At 48.2% G+C, this 17,879-nt stretch overlaps 1 protein-coding gene across 3 annotated transcripts in view; it reads right to left on the reverse strand.

The window, feature by feature from the left end:
• Positions 1–225: 225 nt before the first annotated feature.
• ADCY8 (adenylate cyclase 8) overlaps positions 226–17,879 on the reverse strand; it is a 214,798-nt gene continuing 197,144 nt past the window's right edge. For all 3 annotated transcript variants that reach the window (XM_077847269.1, XM_077847267.1, XM_077847266.1), the window contains 4 exons: positions 9,723–9,869; positions 5,327–5,419; positions 3,626–3,740; positions 226–803 (listed from right to left, as the gene is read on the reverse strand). In XM_077847269.1, coding sequence (XP_077703395.1) covers positions 316–803; positions 3,626–3,740; positions 5,327–5,419; positions 9,723–9,869 — 843 coding nt within the window. In that variant the 3' untranslated portion in view covers positions 226–315. The remainder of the gene's footprint in view (positions 804–3,625; positions 3,741–5,326; positions 5,420–9,722; positions 9,870–17,879) is intronic.

Raw genomic sequence — 17,879 nt, forward strand, 5'->3', positions numbered from 1 at the left:
CCCTGCACATGACAGGGGCTCAATAAATGGCGGCTGTGTTGAATGTCTGTTTACACGTCCCTCTTTCACACTCAACTGTGAGCCTCTCAAGGTCAGGGACGTGGTCTTATTTTATCTGTTTCCCAAAGTACCTTGTACATCAGAGATGGCCAATAAGTGTTTGCGATGGAAGAGAAACTCAATCCTAGCTTCAATTTAGTGTAGCCAAAGACCAATGAAACCATCCTCGTTCTAAAAAAAATTAAACCTTTTTATTAGTATATTTATTTTATATATAAAAGAAATACAAAAAAAAGAAACACAAAGAAAATGCTTTTATGGCAAATCGGACTTGTCGGTGCCTTCAGCTTGGGCTCCAGGTTCTGGTCCGCTGGGTGTCAACAAAGTCCGCCGGTTGTAATGACCCTTGATAATCCCCGTGTTGTTGTTCTCATTGAGAAGCTGCTTCTGCCTTTGCCTGTTGAGGGACTGGACCAGGCCCAGGACCACCGCGGCCAGGGAGTACTGCCCGGGCAGTCTTCTCGGAGGCAGGATGAATGGGTTGGGTTGGACTCTTCCCAGCAGAAAGTACGTTTTGATCTTTCCTTCCTGTTCACTGATGCCCTTCACGTAGATCTCCCCTCGGTAGTCAAAGGCAAAGCCCTGGTCCTTCAGGATAAGATAGGTCTCCTCGGGGACTTGGATCCTGCCGCTGACCCCCGTGCTGTCCATTCGACTCGCCAGATTCACGGTTTTGCCCCAAATGTCATACTGTGGCTTCTTTGCGCCGATGACGCCAGCTACCACCGAGCCATGGCTGATGCCTGCGAGTGACCAAACGGGTGAGAGATGAGAGGAGAGGGACATCAGTGAGGTGTTCTCAGTTCTGCTGGGAGAGTGACCAGTGAGGGTGTGGTCTCTGTGGATAAACCGCAGGGCCCAGATCCGGCCTCAGTCACCCATGACACCTGGGTGGCCTGGGTCGGTTACTTAGCCTATGTGGACCTCACTTTTCTCATCTGCAAAGTAGAAGACGAATTGAGATAATGGAAGTAAAGCCTTGGCACAGTGGCTGACAACCAGGGGGTGCGCAAGAGGAAGTTATTATTATTCTCACATGGACGCTGACTTATCATGGCCTGTGAGACATACAGAGCACTGGACCAGGAGACAGGACCCTGGGGTCTCCTCCAGCCTCTGCTTTTACAGTGCTCTGAGAGCTTGGGTGACTTTTCCTTTTCTGCCTGCATCCAGGTCCTGAGCATCATTCCTTGGTCCATGGCCAAAGCCTCCCAACAGGTCTCCCAGTCTCCCCGCCTTGTCCTCCTGCAGACCATCCTCCACACTGCTGCTGGAGTGGGAGGGCTCTTGCTGGCACCCGTCTGACCAAGTTCCAACTCACTTCAACACCTGCTATGGCTCCTTTTGCCTGTAGGATGATGCCCATGTGCCCTGGGATCACAGCCAAGGGCCTTTCGAATCTGGCTCTTGCCTGCTTGGTCAGCCTCCTTCACCACCACTTTCCCCTCTACCTTCCCTCACACTGTACCCAAGCTCAACTGCTTGAATTTTCCTCACCTGCTGGCCACCACCACCTCTATGCCTTTGTCCCTATGAACTATCCTGTCTGCCCCATCCCACAGTTTATTTGGCAAATGCCTTATAAGACAGTTTCAATGACTCCACTTTTAAGAAAAATAGACTTCTTCTAGGACGGATAGCATTTCCCTAATCATGTTGGTGGGTATGCGTGTCTCCTTCTTATTAGACTTAGAATTTCTCATGTATTCTACAAAACTGGCTGGACACCTGCACAGTTTCAGCACTGTTCCAGGCACTAGGGAAATGGTGGGAAAGAAAAGACGTGCAGCCCCGGCCCTCGTGGAGCTTACCTTCTACTGGGGAGAGATGGAAACAAAATAAGTAATATATCAATGAATAATAAAGGCTATAAAGAAAAATCAATCAGGTTAGAGGGAGAGAGAAGTAGGAGGGGGGCATTTTGGAGAAGGGTGGTTAGGAAAGGCCTTTCTGAGCAGACTCTGAAGAAAGTGACAAGACAAGCCATGCAGATATCTGGGTTAGATGATTCCAGGCAGAGGGAAGAGCAAGCCCCTCCCTGCCCCATACAAAATAAAATAGAAGTGGCTGAGAAATCGGAGAAAGACCTTGCAGACTGCATGGGATTCACAGGGACAAAGATCTCTCCATGATTTGCAGAGAACTTCCCAGGCATTACCCCATCTGATTCCACATTACAACCACAAGGCGGGTGTTGGGGGGAAATAATATCGTGCCCAGCTTGCACACGAGGAACTGACATTCAGAGGGTTTGAAAGGCTTGCCCAATGTCATACAGTCGGTCCCAGCAGACCCAAAACACAAACTAAGAGGCCCAGGGAAGTTGGGCAAATGATATCCTAACCTCTGAACTATGCCAACACTCTGAGATTTCCCACCCAGAGTTGTCCCTGACCCTTACTTCGTTCAGGGTTGAAGATCTACTTTTTTTTTTTTTTTTTTTTTTTTTCAGTCCTGGTTCAATTGTGTGGTCAATGATTTCAGAGAGGACATGTAGGATCAATGGATGATGTGGAAATAGGCCCTGAACACCCCAGCTGTAGATAAAGAACACAAACATGACTTCTTTTTATTTCGATGAACAAAGGTGCGTGGCATTTGTGAGAGCTGACAAGTCAGATGCTGGGGTTTGTTGACCTCCATTTCTTGAAAGCTACTCAGGGATGGCCAAGTCAGTTAGACGGCAGGCTGGCCAGAGGACACCTGAACCATGACGACGGCGGCAAAGGCCATTTTAGCCTGCAGCCTGGCAGCCAGAATGTCACTGGGCTGTCCCCAAGTCTTGGAGCCACTGCCAGAGCATCCATTTGGCTGCGTGATTGTTAAGCTATTGCTCCCCATCTCTGGGCCTGTGTCTACCCAATATGAAAGCAGAATGTGGACCGGAGCAGGGATTGTCACACTGTGCTGGAGGAGGTCTTTGAAGATCAGCAGGGATCCTGAAGAAACTGGCAAGTTTTATACATGATAAAGGGTCACTCATCACATCACTGTGGTTTCTGTTGCATTGTCGTGTTGTTCAAGGGTGTCTCTAAGCTCAAGGAAGGATGAGCTGTGTGGCCAGGTGAACAGCCAAGAGGCTCTCTGCCTGTCCCTGCACGAACACAGCACCTGACATCCTTAGGAATCCAATCCTGCTTTTGCTTTAAGGTGTTGTCCCGAGGAACCAGGCAGCAGCACACTGGCCCACAGCATCAGAGGACCTGAAGTCAGGATGAAATGACAGGCCACTCCGCTCCCTCCCCCAGCAGGGCCATGTGTGGATGGGAAACCACACAAGCACGTTGCAGGAAAGGCAGGTATGGCATAGTGTTTGCGCTGCATTTCTGCACTCAGGCCATGATCTTTCCCTGGCTTCTGGCACCCTGACTAAGAAGGAGGCCAGACAGGCCTGAACTGATGCCACCCTGGTCCTTGCAAGGTCACCCTGAGCCCGCTGCATCTCGCAGGACAAAGGGAGGCCCAGGGCAAGGGAGGCCCAAGGCAAGGGAGGGTCTGATGGAGCCAGGCCAGCCAGCTATGTGTGTGGGGGGGTCCCTTTGCCACACTGCCAGCTGTGACTCACCAATCCGGAGTTCGAAATTGTTGAAGGAATGCTTGTTGATCTCCTGTATGCTCTCAGTCAGGGCGAGGGAGAAGTCGGCCAGGGCACACAAATGGCCCCACTTGTCTTCACATTGCTGGAGCAGAGGAGAGACAAGAACAATAGTCACTATGGTGAATGTGAACCTTTCCCCAGCAGGGACTGCCCTATGTCCTAACCCAGCTGTGCAGCCCTAAGATGGACACAACCAGGTATGTGAGCCCCTGTACACTTGAGTGGGCAGGGTCCCCGAAATGTAGGATGATGGCAGACTTGCTTAAGCAAGTGGAATATGCGTGGTTCATCATATTCCTTTCTTCACGTCTACACTCGTCTTGGCGGGTTGACACACCATGAATACCTGCGTGTGTTCACTGATGTGTATGTGTGTGAGTGTGTGTGTGTTTGGGCTCTTATGTTTGCACATGTAGTGTTTCTTTTTTTTTTTTTTTTTGATTTTATTTATTCATGAGAGACACAGAGAGAGGTAGAGACACAGGCAGAGGGAGAAGCAGGCTCCTCACTGGGAGCCACCCAGGGGCCCTGCATGTGTAGTGTTTCCAGCCTAGGAAATCTGTATTTCCTTTGAAGCACTCACACTGTTTAAGGGACATTTCACATAGACATTTCATGGATCTCCTGAGGGAAAAGTAGAGCAAGCACTCTGTGCCTCTCTGAACCTCAATCTCCTCATCTGTAAAATGAGTGATTAGTGTCCGTGCCCTGCCTGCCTCCCTGATTGTGTGAGATTGTGTGTGTGAAAGCACTTCGTGCCTCGCCAGAGCAGAGGTTGGCGAATCGTTTCAGTGATGGGCCAAATAGTAAATATTTTAGGTTTTGTCCTGGCTACTCAACGTGCCATTTCAGCTTGGAAAGAGCCAAAGATAAACTATAAATAAGGGGTATGGCTGTGTTCCAATAAAATTTTATTGACAAAAACAGTGGGTCAGATCTGGCAAGCAGGCCATACTTTGTGGACCCCTGCTATAGAGTGCCAGTCACCCAATGACTAATGGGGGTGTCTTACCAGATAGCTGATCATGGAATGTTTCTATGTTCTTAGTTGGAAAGCAAGCGAAGGAAGAATGAGAGGAAGAAATGAGGATTCCTTCTTCCCAGTAACTTAGACTCATAGCCATGTAGCATTTGTTGAGGATCTACTGGGTATAAGGCTTTTGTGTGGGGAGCATGACACGGTCTCAGGTCATTCATCCACTAACCCTGGAAGGTAGATGCTGGTGTACCCACTTGGCACTATGCCTGGCAAACAGTCAGCCCTCAAGAGAGTGGAAGCTATTATTATTATTAATAATCCCACAAGAACAAAAAAACAGGCTGGTACTAGGGGTTTGGTAACACTCACAACTAAATCATATCTAGGGTATTTCTTCACCCTGATTTTATCAAGTCAACAACAAGGTTCAGAATGGAGCCTAGAGGTTTCTCTTTTTTTTTTTTTTTTTGAGGTTTCTCAATCATAAAGCAGCATCCATTCATCGAGTAGATCCTACTTCCCTCAGGAGCAAATGTACGTCACCCAACTAGACAATCCAGTTCATCAGATTATCTCCCTACCAGTCCCTCCCCACACAGCCTGGTGACAGTGGCCCCACTGCCTTCAGCGACATGACAACAGTGAGGCCCCTGCCATATGTTGTGGCTGAGTGCAAGGAGTTCCTTTACCTGTTTTTCAGGTGACAGGCCTGACACAGCCATGTAGGTGCTGCCAATGGTCTTGATCTTTTCAATGTCTTGAAACCGGTCTTCACCGAGCAGCTGAAACAGATCCAGGCAATGGTATTAGTCCTGAGAAGACGGGGGCTTTCCTGAAAGAGGTCCCTGGCTCATAACGAGGACTACTTTTGCCTGGTTTAGCATCTTTGAGACAGCTACTTTTCTCTCTGAGAATCATGTAGTTGGGCAGTCAACATATGTTTCCTGAGCACCTGCTAATTGCCAGGTGCCATGATGGGTGTGCCCAGATAACTCTTTAAGGAGTATCATCATATCCAGTTGTTTTGGATAAAAACATCACAACCCACATCCAACCTTTCAGAAGATCCCTAGCTCACCTTCAAGGATACCTAGATTCTGACTGTGTCTCACTGCCCACGCCACACAGGTCACATATCCATGAAGCCAGCCCTGAGTGGACAGCATAGGTTCAAAACCCAAACCTCCTTGGCTCCCAGGGCTAAGTTCTTATTTCCCTACTCTCTTATTTCCCTATGTTGGCAGGTATAAACATAACTTCTGGTTGTCCAACTCTCTGTTTCCCTTGAAGACTGAAATATGCTGAGGGGCTCATGCCACCCTGGGGCTGGGCAGACAGGTGGGCCAGACCAAGATGACGAGAAGGTGTTTTCTACACGTCTTGCTATAGGCATCCTCCCAAAATTAATCCAGAGCTAAGAAAATCAGAAAAATTCCAGCTGGAGAGAAATTCTTCTGGGAAATAAGGGAAAACATTGGCAGGTGCTTTTGTGATTTGCTTTGGGGTGTGTGTGTGTGTGTGTAGCCCGATTCACAGCTGAGGCAACCTTTGTTTATTATTTTTGTTTCCTGAAGCCCTGGTTGAGCTTCCACAAACTATACCTAGAAAAGGAAGTGGCCGGAGCAGCCTGCAGGTCTTCAGCCTGGATCATGTCTGACATTTGCCCTGAGATACCCCTAAGCAGGTTTGGTATCTTAGCAGCCCTACAATTGTTAAAATGTTAGCTCAGGGATCTTGGCATGTCTTCGAGTGCCCATCTCCCTCCCGCCACGTCCTTACACCTGCCTTTCCCCAGCTTCCTGAGGGGACAGGGGGACTCTTCCTTCCGCTCTTCTCTTGGAACTACTTGGCCAAGGGCCAATTTCAGGCCAAGGCAAAGCTGCTCCTCCTCAGAAGTCAATCAGAAGACAGCAAGAGGCCTCATCATTTCATCTAATGTCCATGCAGCACATTTATCCTGCATATAGCTAAAAGCATCTAGGGGCATAATGTGGTTCCGAATCAGCCCCTGTATTAATTCACTAGTCCTGCATGGAGTGGTGAGGTGTGGGAGCACCATTCGGCCTTCCATGAAGTGGGGGCCGTACGGTGAGGAGCCCCGGTGTCAGGGTGCAGACGCCCCTTTGGATCACTGTGTTTGTATCCTTTGCATAAATACCTAGTAGTGCAATTGCTGGGTCATGAGGATAGTTCCATTTTTAACTTTTTGAGGAACCTCTATACTGTTTTCCAGAACTGCTATGCCAGTTTACATTCCCACCAGCAGCTTAAGAGGGTTCCCCTTTCTCTGCATCTTTGCCAGCATCTCCTTTTCTTGTCTCCTCATCTCTGCCCTCCTCTCTTCTCCCACTTCTCTCCAGCTCCTCCTCCCCACCTCCTTCTGGTCTAAAACTTAGCTCCTGAACCAATCAATCTCCCCCTCTCCTAGCCAATCCAACTTCCTTCTGCAAAAACCCACCTCTACCACTAAGAGCGTTGTCTGTGTGTGTGTGTGTGTGTGTGTGTGTGTTTAAGGCATCAGATGCCTACAAATTGGGGTACAGAGACAGAGATTTGGTTCAAATTCATTTACTACAATTTAAAAACATGCTCGTGAGCACTTTTGGAGGATGGAGGGGGGCTATAGTGCTTAAAATAAAACAAAGCCTGATGGCTCAATCTTCAGTTAGGGGTGTTTTTTTTGTTTTGTTTTGTTTTGTTTTGTTTTTTTTTGTCTAGTGTTTTAATTTTTCTTAATTTAAATATATGTTTTGGATTGCACCAGTTTATCGTCTCCTTGCTATTTGCCAGCTGATTTTTTGTCTACCATTTATTAATTGATTGATTGGTCCCTTTAGCAAATACTTAGTAAGCATCTATTATGAACATCTTATGTTCTAGGCACAGCACTAGTCCTTGAGGATTTAACAGGATACGTAAAAGTATAATTTCTATCTTTATGAGCTTATGGCCTGCCACGAAGACCTGGAATAAAGGTACTCACCCTCCACTCTCCAAAACACAAGGCCCTCTTTATGAGTAAACTTACCACAGACTTCCCGTGTAAAGGTGACTCAATCATCTTGTCCCTCACTAGACTGTGAAGCCGTGGAAGCAGGAGGTGACTATGTCTTACTTATCTTGATCCCAACCCCCATCCCTAGAATAACCAAAATGGCCGTTGTTGCCTTTTTGATTACAAAACTGGAATCATAAATGCCAGTTAATGATTAAAAACCAAAACAGTATGGCACACCTAGGTTCAAATATTGGCAGTGCTACTGCCAACAACAAATGGTGGCAAAGCCTGGGTTGTCTTGATGTCTCTGAGCCTTCACTTATATTTATAAACATAAAATAAAGGCTAATATTCCTATCCTGTAGGTTTTGTTGAGGGATAAGTGACGACTAAATGTTACATATTGAAATTGTTTTGCATTTGCTGCAATAGGCGGTAAACACCTATATTAATAAGATGGGTCTCTGCCCCAGAACCTAGTGGCTAGTTGGGGAGGCAGATCTGTACACTGGAGAGTTTCAGGCTCTATGATGGAAGGTTTCAGGGTATAAGTTTTTCATTAAAATAGGAGTGACAACATTTACCTGGGTAGAAGGAGGATTAGAAGAGATGTCATAAGTAGAGATGATGTTTGAATGGACTGTTCAATATTGGGTTTTCATGATGTTGAGGGAGACAGGACAGGGTATGGGGAGGATGGCATAATTTTGGGCAGAAAGAGCAGAGTATGGAATAGCCAGGTGGGCATGCTTGTAAGCAGCTGGGTGGTGCTGGGTGGGGGTACTGGGTGGCACATGGTGGGAGGTAAGGGTGGAGAGGGTACAGGGGCAGCAAATGGAAAGCTTCAGGTGACCTCATGAGGAGTTGGTGAAAGGGAGCCACTGATGGGCTTTAGGTTTCAAAGGCTGTGAAAAGATAGTCGTGCTTTTGGTGATTGCTGAAGTGAGGTACAGGAATGCCACAGTCAACCAGGGGAGAAGTAAGATGGCCCAAGGCAAGAAGGGGGCAGCACTGATGCTGAGGAAGGGGCAGACCAAAAAGCCATCAAGAAGGAACCCATAGGACTCAGTAGCTAAATGGAATGTGGGGATCGAGGGAGAGGATGTTGTTGAATGATGTCACAAATGCTCTTGTTCGCCACCTACATCTTTATGGGGCCATTCTCAAGAATGCCATGGCATTCATTGTCTGGCTGCTGACAATGCACTGCTGGAGCCTTTTTTTTTTTTTTTTTTTTTTGAGAACCGCCTTGGGCCATTGGGAGCCTCCTTGTTGGAAATACCTGGGAAGTGAGGCACTCCCCTGACCACCACACACAAGGGACAGCCCACAGCCAATGGCTGACCAACACAGGTTTACAAAAGCTTGGCCCTCTTGCCTCCATGGGAAACATCTCTGTGGTACCACTTCTGCTCCTGAGATCCTGGGGATCAGGCTAGGAGGCTAGACCTCAATGAACCCTCATCTTTGCATGGCTTCTTCCAGAGCATTTTCTCAATGAATCACTTGCCTTCTCAGGCCTGGGCAAGTGGATGGATGACGGTGCCCTACCTCAAGCTAGAACATGAGGATCCGAGGACAATTGCACCTGCCAAGTCTGTTAATGTAAATACAGTGTAGTATGAGTATATCCCCTCATGTCATGTGTCCTTTAGACTCTTGGAGCCTAACAGGAGCCTCCACTACCTGGAGCATGTATATACTTGTATTTAGGTCTCTGACCAAATGCTAATTGATGCTTTCATCTCTGGTACTTTGTACAGATGGAGAAATGTCCCCATCAGTGCCCAGCCTCTGCAATGTCTGAGTAGCACCAGCCTCCAATCAAGTCCTGGTTTTGCCATTCGATGGTTGTTTGCCATTGGGTTAGATTACCCAGCCTTACTGAGCCTTCTGATCTTGATCCCCCAGATGGAAAAACAATGGTGTGGTTATCTCCCGCGATACTAAATTAGCTAATACGTGTTTGTGTTCAGACTGAAGCCTGGAGCTCTGTGAGTGCAAAACATGGCTATTGCTACAGTGAATGTGGTGTGACAATAGTGATGCCCACCGGTGATAGTAGCTTTCAGAGGTGTTGGTTTTACCTCATCGAAGTCAGCAATGATCTCATTCAGCAGGCGCAGGCATTCCACTCCTTGGTTATTCATTTCAGTCTGAGAGTAAAAGTCAGCAAACCCCGGGATGGAGGCGAACATCACCCCGACGGCATCATAGGATTGAGAATACAGCTCCTGGACATACAGACACACAGAGAGAGCCAGAAACAGTCAGTAGAGGCAAGGTTCTGCAGTGATGCTCCCCGTGCGCACGTGTATGTCTACACCCACACACAGGTTACCACGGGAAGGACAGACAATAGGGTTCTGACACCATCATGTCCACATAGGACCACTGACAATTCATGGTCTCCAGCCCCGGGGTGGGGGGCCCGAGTTCTGACAGCACACCCCTTGTCCTTGGCTAGCTTCCTTCTCTGTTCCAGTAGCGAGTCCAAACCCTCACCCCGTCCCTAACTCCACTCCCCACTGGATTCCTCTCCAGAGATGATCTTGTCTCTTGCCTTTGTGGCAAATCTGAGGCTCTTGGGAGCCGCCCAGCTCTGTTCCAATACTCATCCTTGTGTCTACATTCATTCTTGTTTTCATCCCTTTTGCTTCAACTGCAGACAATGCCTGTTCCTGCTGCCAAAGGTCAATGTTTCTACCAGATGTGTCAACAGCCCCCGCTTCTAACTTCTTCAGCAACATCCTCCTGTGGTGATCCTTTTCTTTATTTCTTTACTCCTCCCCCACATCCCTCCCCCTCTCCAAATGTTCCCTATATGGAGAAGTATGACACACCCTGGATCCTGAACACACCTGTGACCACCCACCAGTCTCTCTTCTTCTTCATCCAAACTTCTCAAACTGGTTCCCTCCACTGCCCGTTGCCACCCTGGCAGTGTTCATTCACATATCAGCTGAGAGCAGGTCAGCCTGCCAGCCAAAGTGGAAAAAAAATCACTACACAGGTACTGGGTTGTGTCCTTAGGGACACCTGTGCAGGTTGGTGTGCTCATCACTAGCAAGACCATGAGCCTCTTGACTTCCCTTGTTTTGGTGATGCTGCATCTGTGTTCCTTATTCCTGGCTCCTTCAGAGATGCCTTTTTTGGGGGGCTTGTCTCCCATCTGAAGTGTAGGTGATTGCTGTGGTTCTGTCCTTGACCTACTGCCTGGGCCAATGTTCATACATTTACGGGCCATCTTATTTATTCTCAACCTTTCACCAACATTCAGGTGGGACAGACTCTGAACAAGAGTCTTCAAGTCAGCTTCAAGTCAGCTCCTGTTCCCGGGCTCCCAGCTTCTGGGCCCCACGCTGGGTTGTCCTCATACTCCTCAAGCTATAAATGTTGGATGTTTCTTCTCTCCCCCTAAACCTGCTCCCTCATTCCCTCAGTGCTACCGAGTCATCAAGGTTAGAGATGCTCAGAGATGCCTTGACCCCTTCTTCCCCATCACGTCTGGATTCAATACATTGGCAAGTTCTGCTGGCTTTCTTCATCTCAAGTATTTTTTTTTTCTGCTCCTCCTGCCATTGCTATTTATCAGGGCCACTGGTTTTCCTCCCCACGCTGTGTTCCCTGACTCATCTTGTCCCATCCAAAGGCATGTTCCCTGTGGTGGCTGGAGTGATCTTTTAAACACAGAACACTGACCATGTCTCTCCCATTCTTAAAACCTTCCAGTGGCTCATGATTGCCCTCAGGATAAAGTGCAAACACAGCCGCATGACGCAGATTCATAGACTCATGCCCTCATCTCCACCCTTCTCTTCAGCCTCTACTGCCTGTGAGTCCCTGCATTGGACCTCGTGTTCCAGAAACACCGAAGCATTGTGCTCCTGCCTAGGCACGGTCGCAGATGCTGCAGGTGTCCTGAGCTCCTCTCACAGAAGTCCCCCTGTGGGCCCTTGCATCGCTTGGCATGGAGCTTTCCTCTGGCCGCCAGAGGGCACTCTGCCCGCGGGAGCAGTGGGCTCACCGCTCCAGGAAATTAATGCTCCTCAGAGCTGCTCTCAGCCAGTGGCTTATGGTCCTCAGCTCCTTCATCCCCTGGGCCAGAGAGCTGTGAGGTAGGCTTTCTACACGCTCCCGAATTCCCAGTGGGATTGAGCTCCAGGCGCCCCCACCCAGAGGTTATGAGTCTGATAATTCAGCCCTGCCTTTTCTTCCCACTCTCCTGCCTAACTTTGGCTTCCTGGGACCACCTCTAAGTGAATTATTTTCACCCAAATCCTTGTCTCAAAGTCTGCTTCTGGAAGAGTCAAACGAAGACACACACACACCTTCTTATCTCACTTGAGTGCTTTTTATTCCTACTGTCTGTCCCTTGATGGGACATGTCCTTCCTTCCTGAAGTTAGCCTCCCTAGCTAGGCTAACTCTTATTTTCTGCCTTCATTAGCCACATAGATACAATGTCTTCTGCAAACCTTCCCGGACCCGCAGATGGGGTCAGGAGGCTGAGTACAGCCTGTGGACTGGATTCCATATCCCTGGCTGCCTGAATTATCACCTACTGCTTGTCTCTTCCTTTAGTGTGAATTCCATAAGGCAAAAACCCCATACCATTCATCTTAGTCCGTTCTAATCATCTGGTTCATATTTTTTGGGATGCCATAAATTATAACCCCCACTATAATGCATGCTGTCCATAGGGTCTGGTACAAGGCAAATGCTCTAAACTGTTGGAATTAATGCCTCCCTGGTCTTTGCAGGAAACATCAAAGATTATGAAGTGCTTTCATATGAATCCAATGATTTAATTCTTGCAATGGTCCCGTGAAGTAGGCACGATTCTTATTGCCACTTTCCAGATAAGAAAATGAGAGAGAGACAGAGAGAGAGAGGAGTAAAGATGGTGTTTTGGATCATACAACTAGCAGTGGAAGAACCAGGGCTGGAGGACCTCCAGGGTCCTCCCCACTCTGCACACTTGGGCTTGTCTCATCTGGTTTCCACGCACTCCATCTGAGAAAGATGGTGTCCCTGATTCAAGATCAATCAGTCTTGAGCTTCCAGAGTGGAGGAATCTGAATGAATGCCTTTGCTGGTTCTCATCCAAAAGAGCACAGGCTGGTGGTGACTGGCAGCACTGGGTTGGGTTGGGCAGGGTGTAGGGAGTGCAGGTTGTGGTCAGGGAGCAGAGTAAGGGTACAGGGCTTTCTAAGTGTGGCCATTCACCTTGGCCTTGAGCAATGCAGTGATACCCCAGGAAGAGCCTGACTCCCTACTTTCTCTGATTCCTCCAATTGGCTGTGATTTGGAGAAAAAAAAAAAAACCTGTCTCTTATGTATTATATCACTTTGTTCAGGCTGCCCTCACAAAGTGCCACAGACTGGGTGGTTTAAACATCAGAAATTTATGTTCTCATGGTTCTGGAGGCTACAAAGTCTAGGTTCAAGGTGTCTGCAGACTTGATTTCTCCTGAGGGCTGTCTCCTTGACTTTTTTCTCCCTGTATCCTCACATGGTCTCCCTGCTGTGTATGTCTGTGTCCTAATCGCCTCCTCTTAGAAGAACGCAGTCAGAGTCGATTAGAGCCCTGCCCTAATGGCCTTGTTGGAACTTAACCACCTCTTTAAAAATCCTATTTCTAAATACAGTTGCATCCAGAAGTCTCGGGGGTTAGGACTTTAACATATGAATTATAGGAGACACAATTCAGCCCATAATGCTCCATTATTTCTATTTTCTGTTTCAAACAGAGAGACAAGAGAAAACCCTACCAGAGCCCTCTGAAACCCCTTCCATGACACAGTGGGCCAGCTCACCTGCCATGTCTGCCTGGTGATATATAAATGCTGCTGTGGTATAAAGGCCGGTCACCAGGGGTTTCTCATCATCATTTATCTGCTGGAATGTTCTCACCAATCCTAGCTCCTGCCACCCTCTTCTTAGTTTCACTTCTCAGCCTCTGCCAACAACCAGAATGCTCCGATTGCTTATATAACACAAATAATGCTAATAATATCAGCTACATCTATGGAGCGCTTCCCGCACGACAAGCATCACACAGGATGCTGCACACACATCATCGCACTGAATGCTCGCAAACCTCAGGACCTAGATACGGTAAAGATCCTGGTTTACTTGTGAGGACATTGAGGCATGTTGCAGTTAAGTAATTTACCCATGACCTGCGGTTGTTAGGAGACAGAGTTGGAATTCACACCCGCCCAGGGAGTCTGCCCAGAGCTCATACTGCTGCTACTAATGCTAATAAGCAAACACCAGGACCATAGCCATCACCGCAATAACAACAATAATAATCAGGATGGTGCCTAGGAATAAATGTCACTGGGACTGGAAATTGGACCCAATAAGTCCCTCTGAATGGATGGTTGATTTAACACGAGGTATTGGGGTTCCTAGGGCATAAACTCCAAGCCCTGTGACCTGAGTTCAGATCTCAACTCTGCTGTTTCCTATTGGAGGATGGAGGGGTAGGACTGGGGTGGGAGGAGGCTCATTCCTCTCTGCCAAATGTTATCAGGAGAAGAGAGTGGCCAGAAGGAACCAAATCCAGGGCACTGGCTTTCAAGCACACTAGGTGGCCTAACTATACTGAACCCACCTTGCACCGGGCTGCGTTGGGCACTTCATGTGTTCTCACCTGATTTAATTCTCACACCAACTCAGCAAGGTCTGCATTATTTCCCATTAATCAGAGGAGGATATGTGCTCACAGAGGTTGGGTAAGCTGTTCTAAGTCACATAGCTAGTTATTAGCAAAGATGGAATTTGTGCTGCACACAGAAGAGGTGAGGGGTTTGGAGGGGCCATGGAAGAGCTCTAGTCACCTGTCTACACCTTTAAAGACAGCCCCAGGGATGCCTGGGTGGCTCAGCGGTTGGGTGCCTGTCTTTGGCTCAGGTCATGATCCCCGGATCCGGGATCGAGTCCTGCATCAGGCTCCCTGCGAGGAGTCTGCTTCTCTCTCTGCCTATGTCTCTGCCTCTCCTCTCAATCTGTGTCTCTCATGAATAAATAAATAAATCTTAAAAAAAAATAAAAACAGCCCTGTTGTTCTACTCTCCCCAGTCGACTGCTTTGGATATGCCATCTGTTTTTGTTGTTGTTGTTGTTGTTATTTTGGGCTCAAAAAAAAAATAAGAGCACTGTTAACTGGGGAGGGATTGATGAATATAGAAGAACTATTATTGTTCTATCATCCTCTGGTCTGGGCTTCGTAGAGGGTTTTGAGCATATGTGCACTCCCTGGTCTGCCCAGATATCAAGATGAAGACTCAGTCGGCTCTTTGTCTGGGGAACCCAGACCTCCCTGATTCCAGGTCCTGTGTTTCTTATACTGAGTCAAGCCACCTCTCTGCCAAGGAGAAGCAATGTCTGAGGCCTATTGACTTTATTAGTATCCTCAGGTTTCTGTGCCAACATCACCACCTTGGAGAGACCCTCCAGTGTCCACTCCCTACCCCCTTCACTACTCTGTTCTCTTACTCAGCTTCTTCTGTCCTCAGAGGACTGATCACTCCTGGGTACCAAGCTGCATATTTATTCATGTTCATGTCTATCTGCCCATGCAAACGCATGCTCCATATCACAGTTTGACCCCCAGGACCTAGAACAACACCTGGCATGGGGGTTCCCTCAGTAAATACTTGCTGAATTTGAGTGAATGAGTGAATGAGTTGGGTCAGTGGGAGACTAGGCTCAGGAAGGAACCAAAAAGATGACAGCTCACACTGATCAAAAATAACAGCGACAACCCGATGTGCTTCTAAAAGGTGCCAAGCACCATTTAGACACTTTGTGCATAGTTACTCATCGAAACATAGCAATCAGAGCAAGTTGGGAAGGATTGTTGCCTTGCAGGTGAGGAAAGTGAGGTCCAGAGAGGTTCATCACTTGCTTAGTTCCAGAGGTAGTGAGAGGAGGAGCCAAGATTGAATCTAGGGCATCAGGCTTTTGAGAGCACCACATGGCCTTTCAATGCTGAACCCACCTGGCACCAGGCTGTGCTGGGCACTTCATGTGTTCTTACTCAATTTAGTTCTCACGCTAAAGTCAGCAAGATTGGAATTGTTTCCTCATTAATTGGATTACAAAATGGATTCAGAGAGGTTGGGTGAGCTGCTCCAGGTCATACAGCAGGCGAGCGGCAGAGATGAAATTTGTGCTATCTGGACTTTGCAGCACCTGGGACACCTGCTGTCATTAGTGTCCTTTCTACAGGTCTTAAAAAAGCTACAATGAGCAAGCAGGTTTCCCAGGACTGAGCAATAGCAATAGCCAGGTTGGAGTATTGGTGAGAAAGTCCCTGCCCTGGGGTGATGAGCACCATTCTAAGTCAGAAGTCCAACAGAATGTAGAAGCTGCCAGAACCTTTGTGGGGTGCAACAGCCAGAACCCACTGGACAAGATGTCCCAGGGGGTGAGGCTTTGCCCACCTGTATTTAGCTCGCTTTTCACTGCTGCCCCTTCTCTCCCATCCTGCCCTCACAGCAATGTGGCACAAAACACAAAATCTAGCTTTGAAGGTGAAGCAGACCTGGGTGTGAATTCAAGCTCACTACTCACTAGCGTTGTGTTCAGACTTCTCTGAGGCTCAGTTTCTTCTTCTAGGAAATGGGGATAATCATTCTTATTGCCTTACCGCTCACATCTGTGAGCTGTGCTGCAGCCTCGCGGAGGCTGGGACCCACACTCAAGATGTCCAAACCCCAATCAGACTCTCAGAGGTTTGTATTGTAGTTCAGATTTGTAGCGGGAAGAGAAGCTAAGGATGCCTCTCGCAATAACACAGCAGGGCACTGGGAGTTCCTGAAGATCACAGCAGTGCCGCCTCTGCCTGTCACCCCTTCCCATGTCACATTACTCTGTCACACACACACACACACACACACACACACACACACACACACCCTAGTCTTGCCAAACCCCTACAGGCCACACGGTAGGGGCAGTGCAGCACAGAGGGAAGAAACCCAAGGGACTGGACTTGACTCATAGCTTTGCTTACATAGAGGGTATGTCATGGCCTTCTCTGAGCCTCCATGTCTTTGTCAATAATATGGGGGTGGTGATCTCTCCTCTTAAGACTATAACTGAAATGAAAGATCCTTGACATTACTTGCCTATCTCAGTACCTGGCTTGCAGCAGGTGTTCGGTAAATAGTATTTATAGTGCTAACATTCTCTAGGCCATGTCAAAGCTTGGTGGCTAAGACTGGTCAAGTGTGAACTCCTGAAATAGTTAAAACCTCAAAGAAGCATGACAAGACAGTTGACTGAAAATATCTTCTAGGATTAAGGCCGAACTGGTCATTTATTTTGCTCAGTGGAGGTTTGGCCTGGACAACAGCTGATGGCTTGGAGCCTCAGCAGCTCTGGGAAGTTCTCTCCTTCTCTAGAGAAAGCCAGCAAATTCCTGCTTTCCTCCTCTGATCCCAGTACCTTATTGTTTTGGTATTTTAACCGAAAAGTAGTTCTGTTTCCATCTCTCTTCTGGTTTTTCCTCTGACGGCTCGTGTTTCACCTGCTTCTTTGGGGGTCCTGCCCGATGCACATCACTAATCTCTCTGCTTCCTTGTCAAGAAGCTCTTGCGGCAAAGGGTTTCCTGACCCTAGGGAGGCTTGAGAAAACCAGGCCTGAAGCTGATTCTAGAGAGCTCCATCTGTCGAGTGGGGTGGGTGGTGCTTCGACATGCATCCAGGAGACCTTCAGGACCCGGGTGCATGAAGATTATTCAAGCAGCAGCTTTCTCATCCCTTTCACTTCTCTTCCACTGATCTTGCTGTGGAGGCTTCGGTGGGAAACGGATCCTGGGGGTTTCTTCTGATTCTACCCTCAGGCAAGGGTCATGCACCCAAATGTCTTCAGTGGATCAGCCGGTGACATCAGCGATAACATCTCACCCACATTGAGAGAGACGTTGCAGAGCCTGCTCCATGTATACACAGAAACACGTGCGCAGTGGTATATAAAACTCAAATCTCAATCCAGTCTTGCAATGGCGCTCACATTAAGGCCATCTTAGAGATGAGGCCCCTGAGGCCGGGGAGGCCCTGCGTAGACTTCATGGTGCAAGGCAGTCTGGGTAGCCTGGTGCTCTGGGGTAGCATGGTCTCCATTCTCCTGTGCTCACATGAGGGCAGCAGGATTCTCCCAGAGGTCAGGACCAGTGTGTCCAACTGCACCCCTCCCAACACCACTCCCTCCCGGCCGGACCAGCCTGG

Source organism: Canis aureus, chromosome 14, assembly GCF_053574225.1.
Source record: "Canis aureus isolate CA01 chromosome 14, VMU_Caureus_v.1.0, whole genome shotgun sequence".
NCBI lineage: Eukaryota > Metazoa > Chordata > Mammalia > Carnivora > Canidae > Canis > Canis aureus.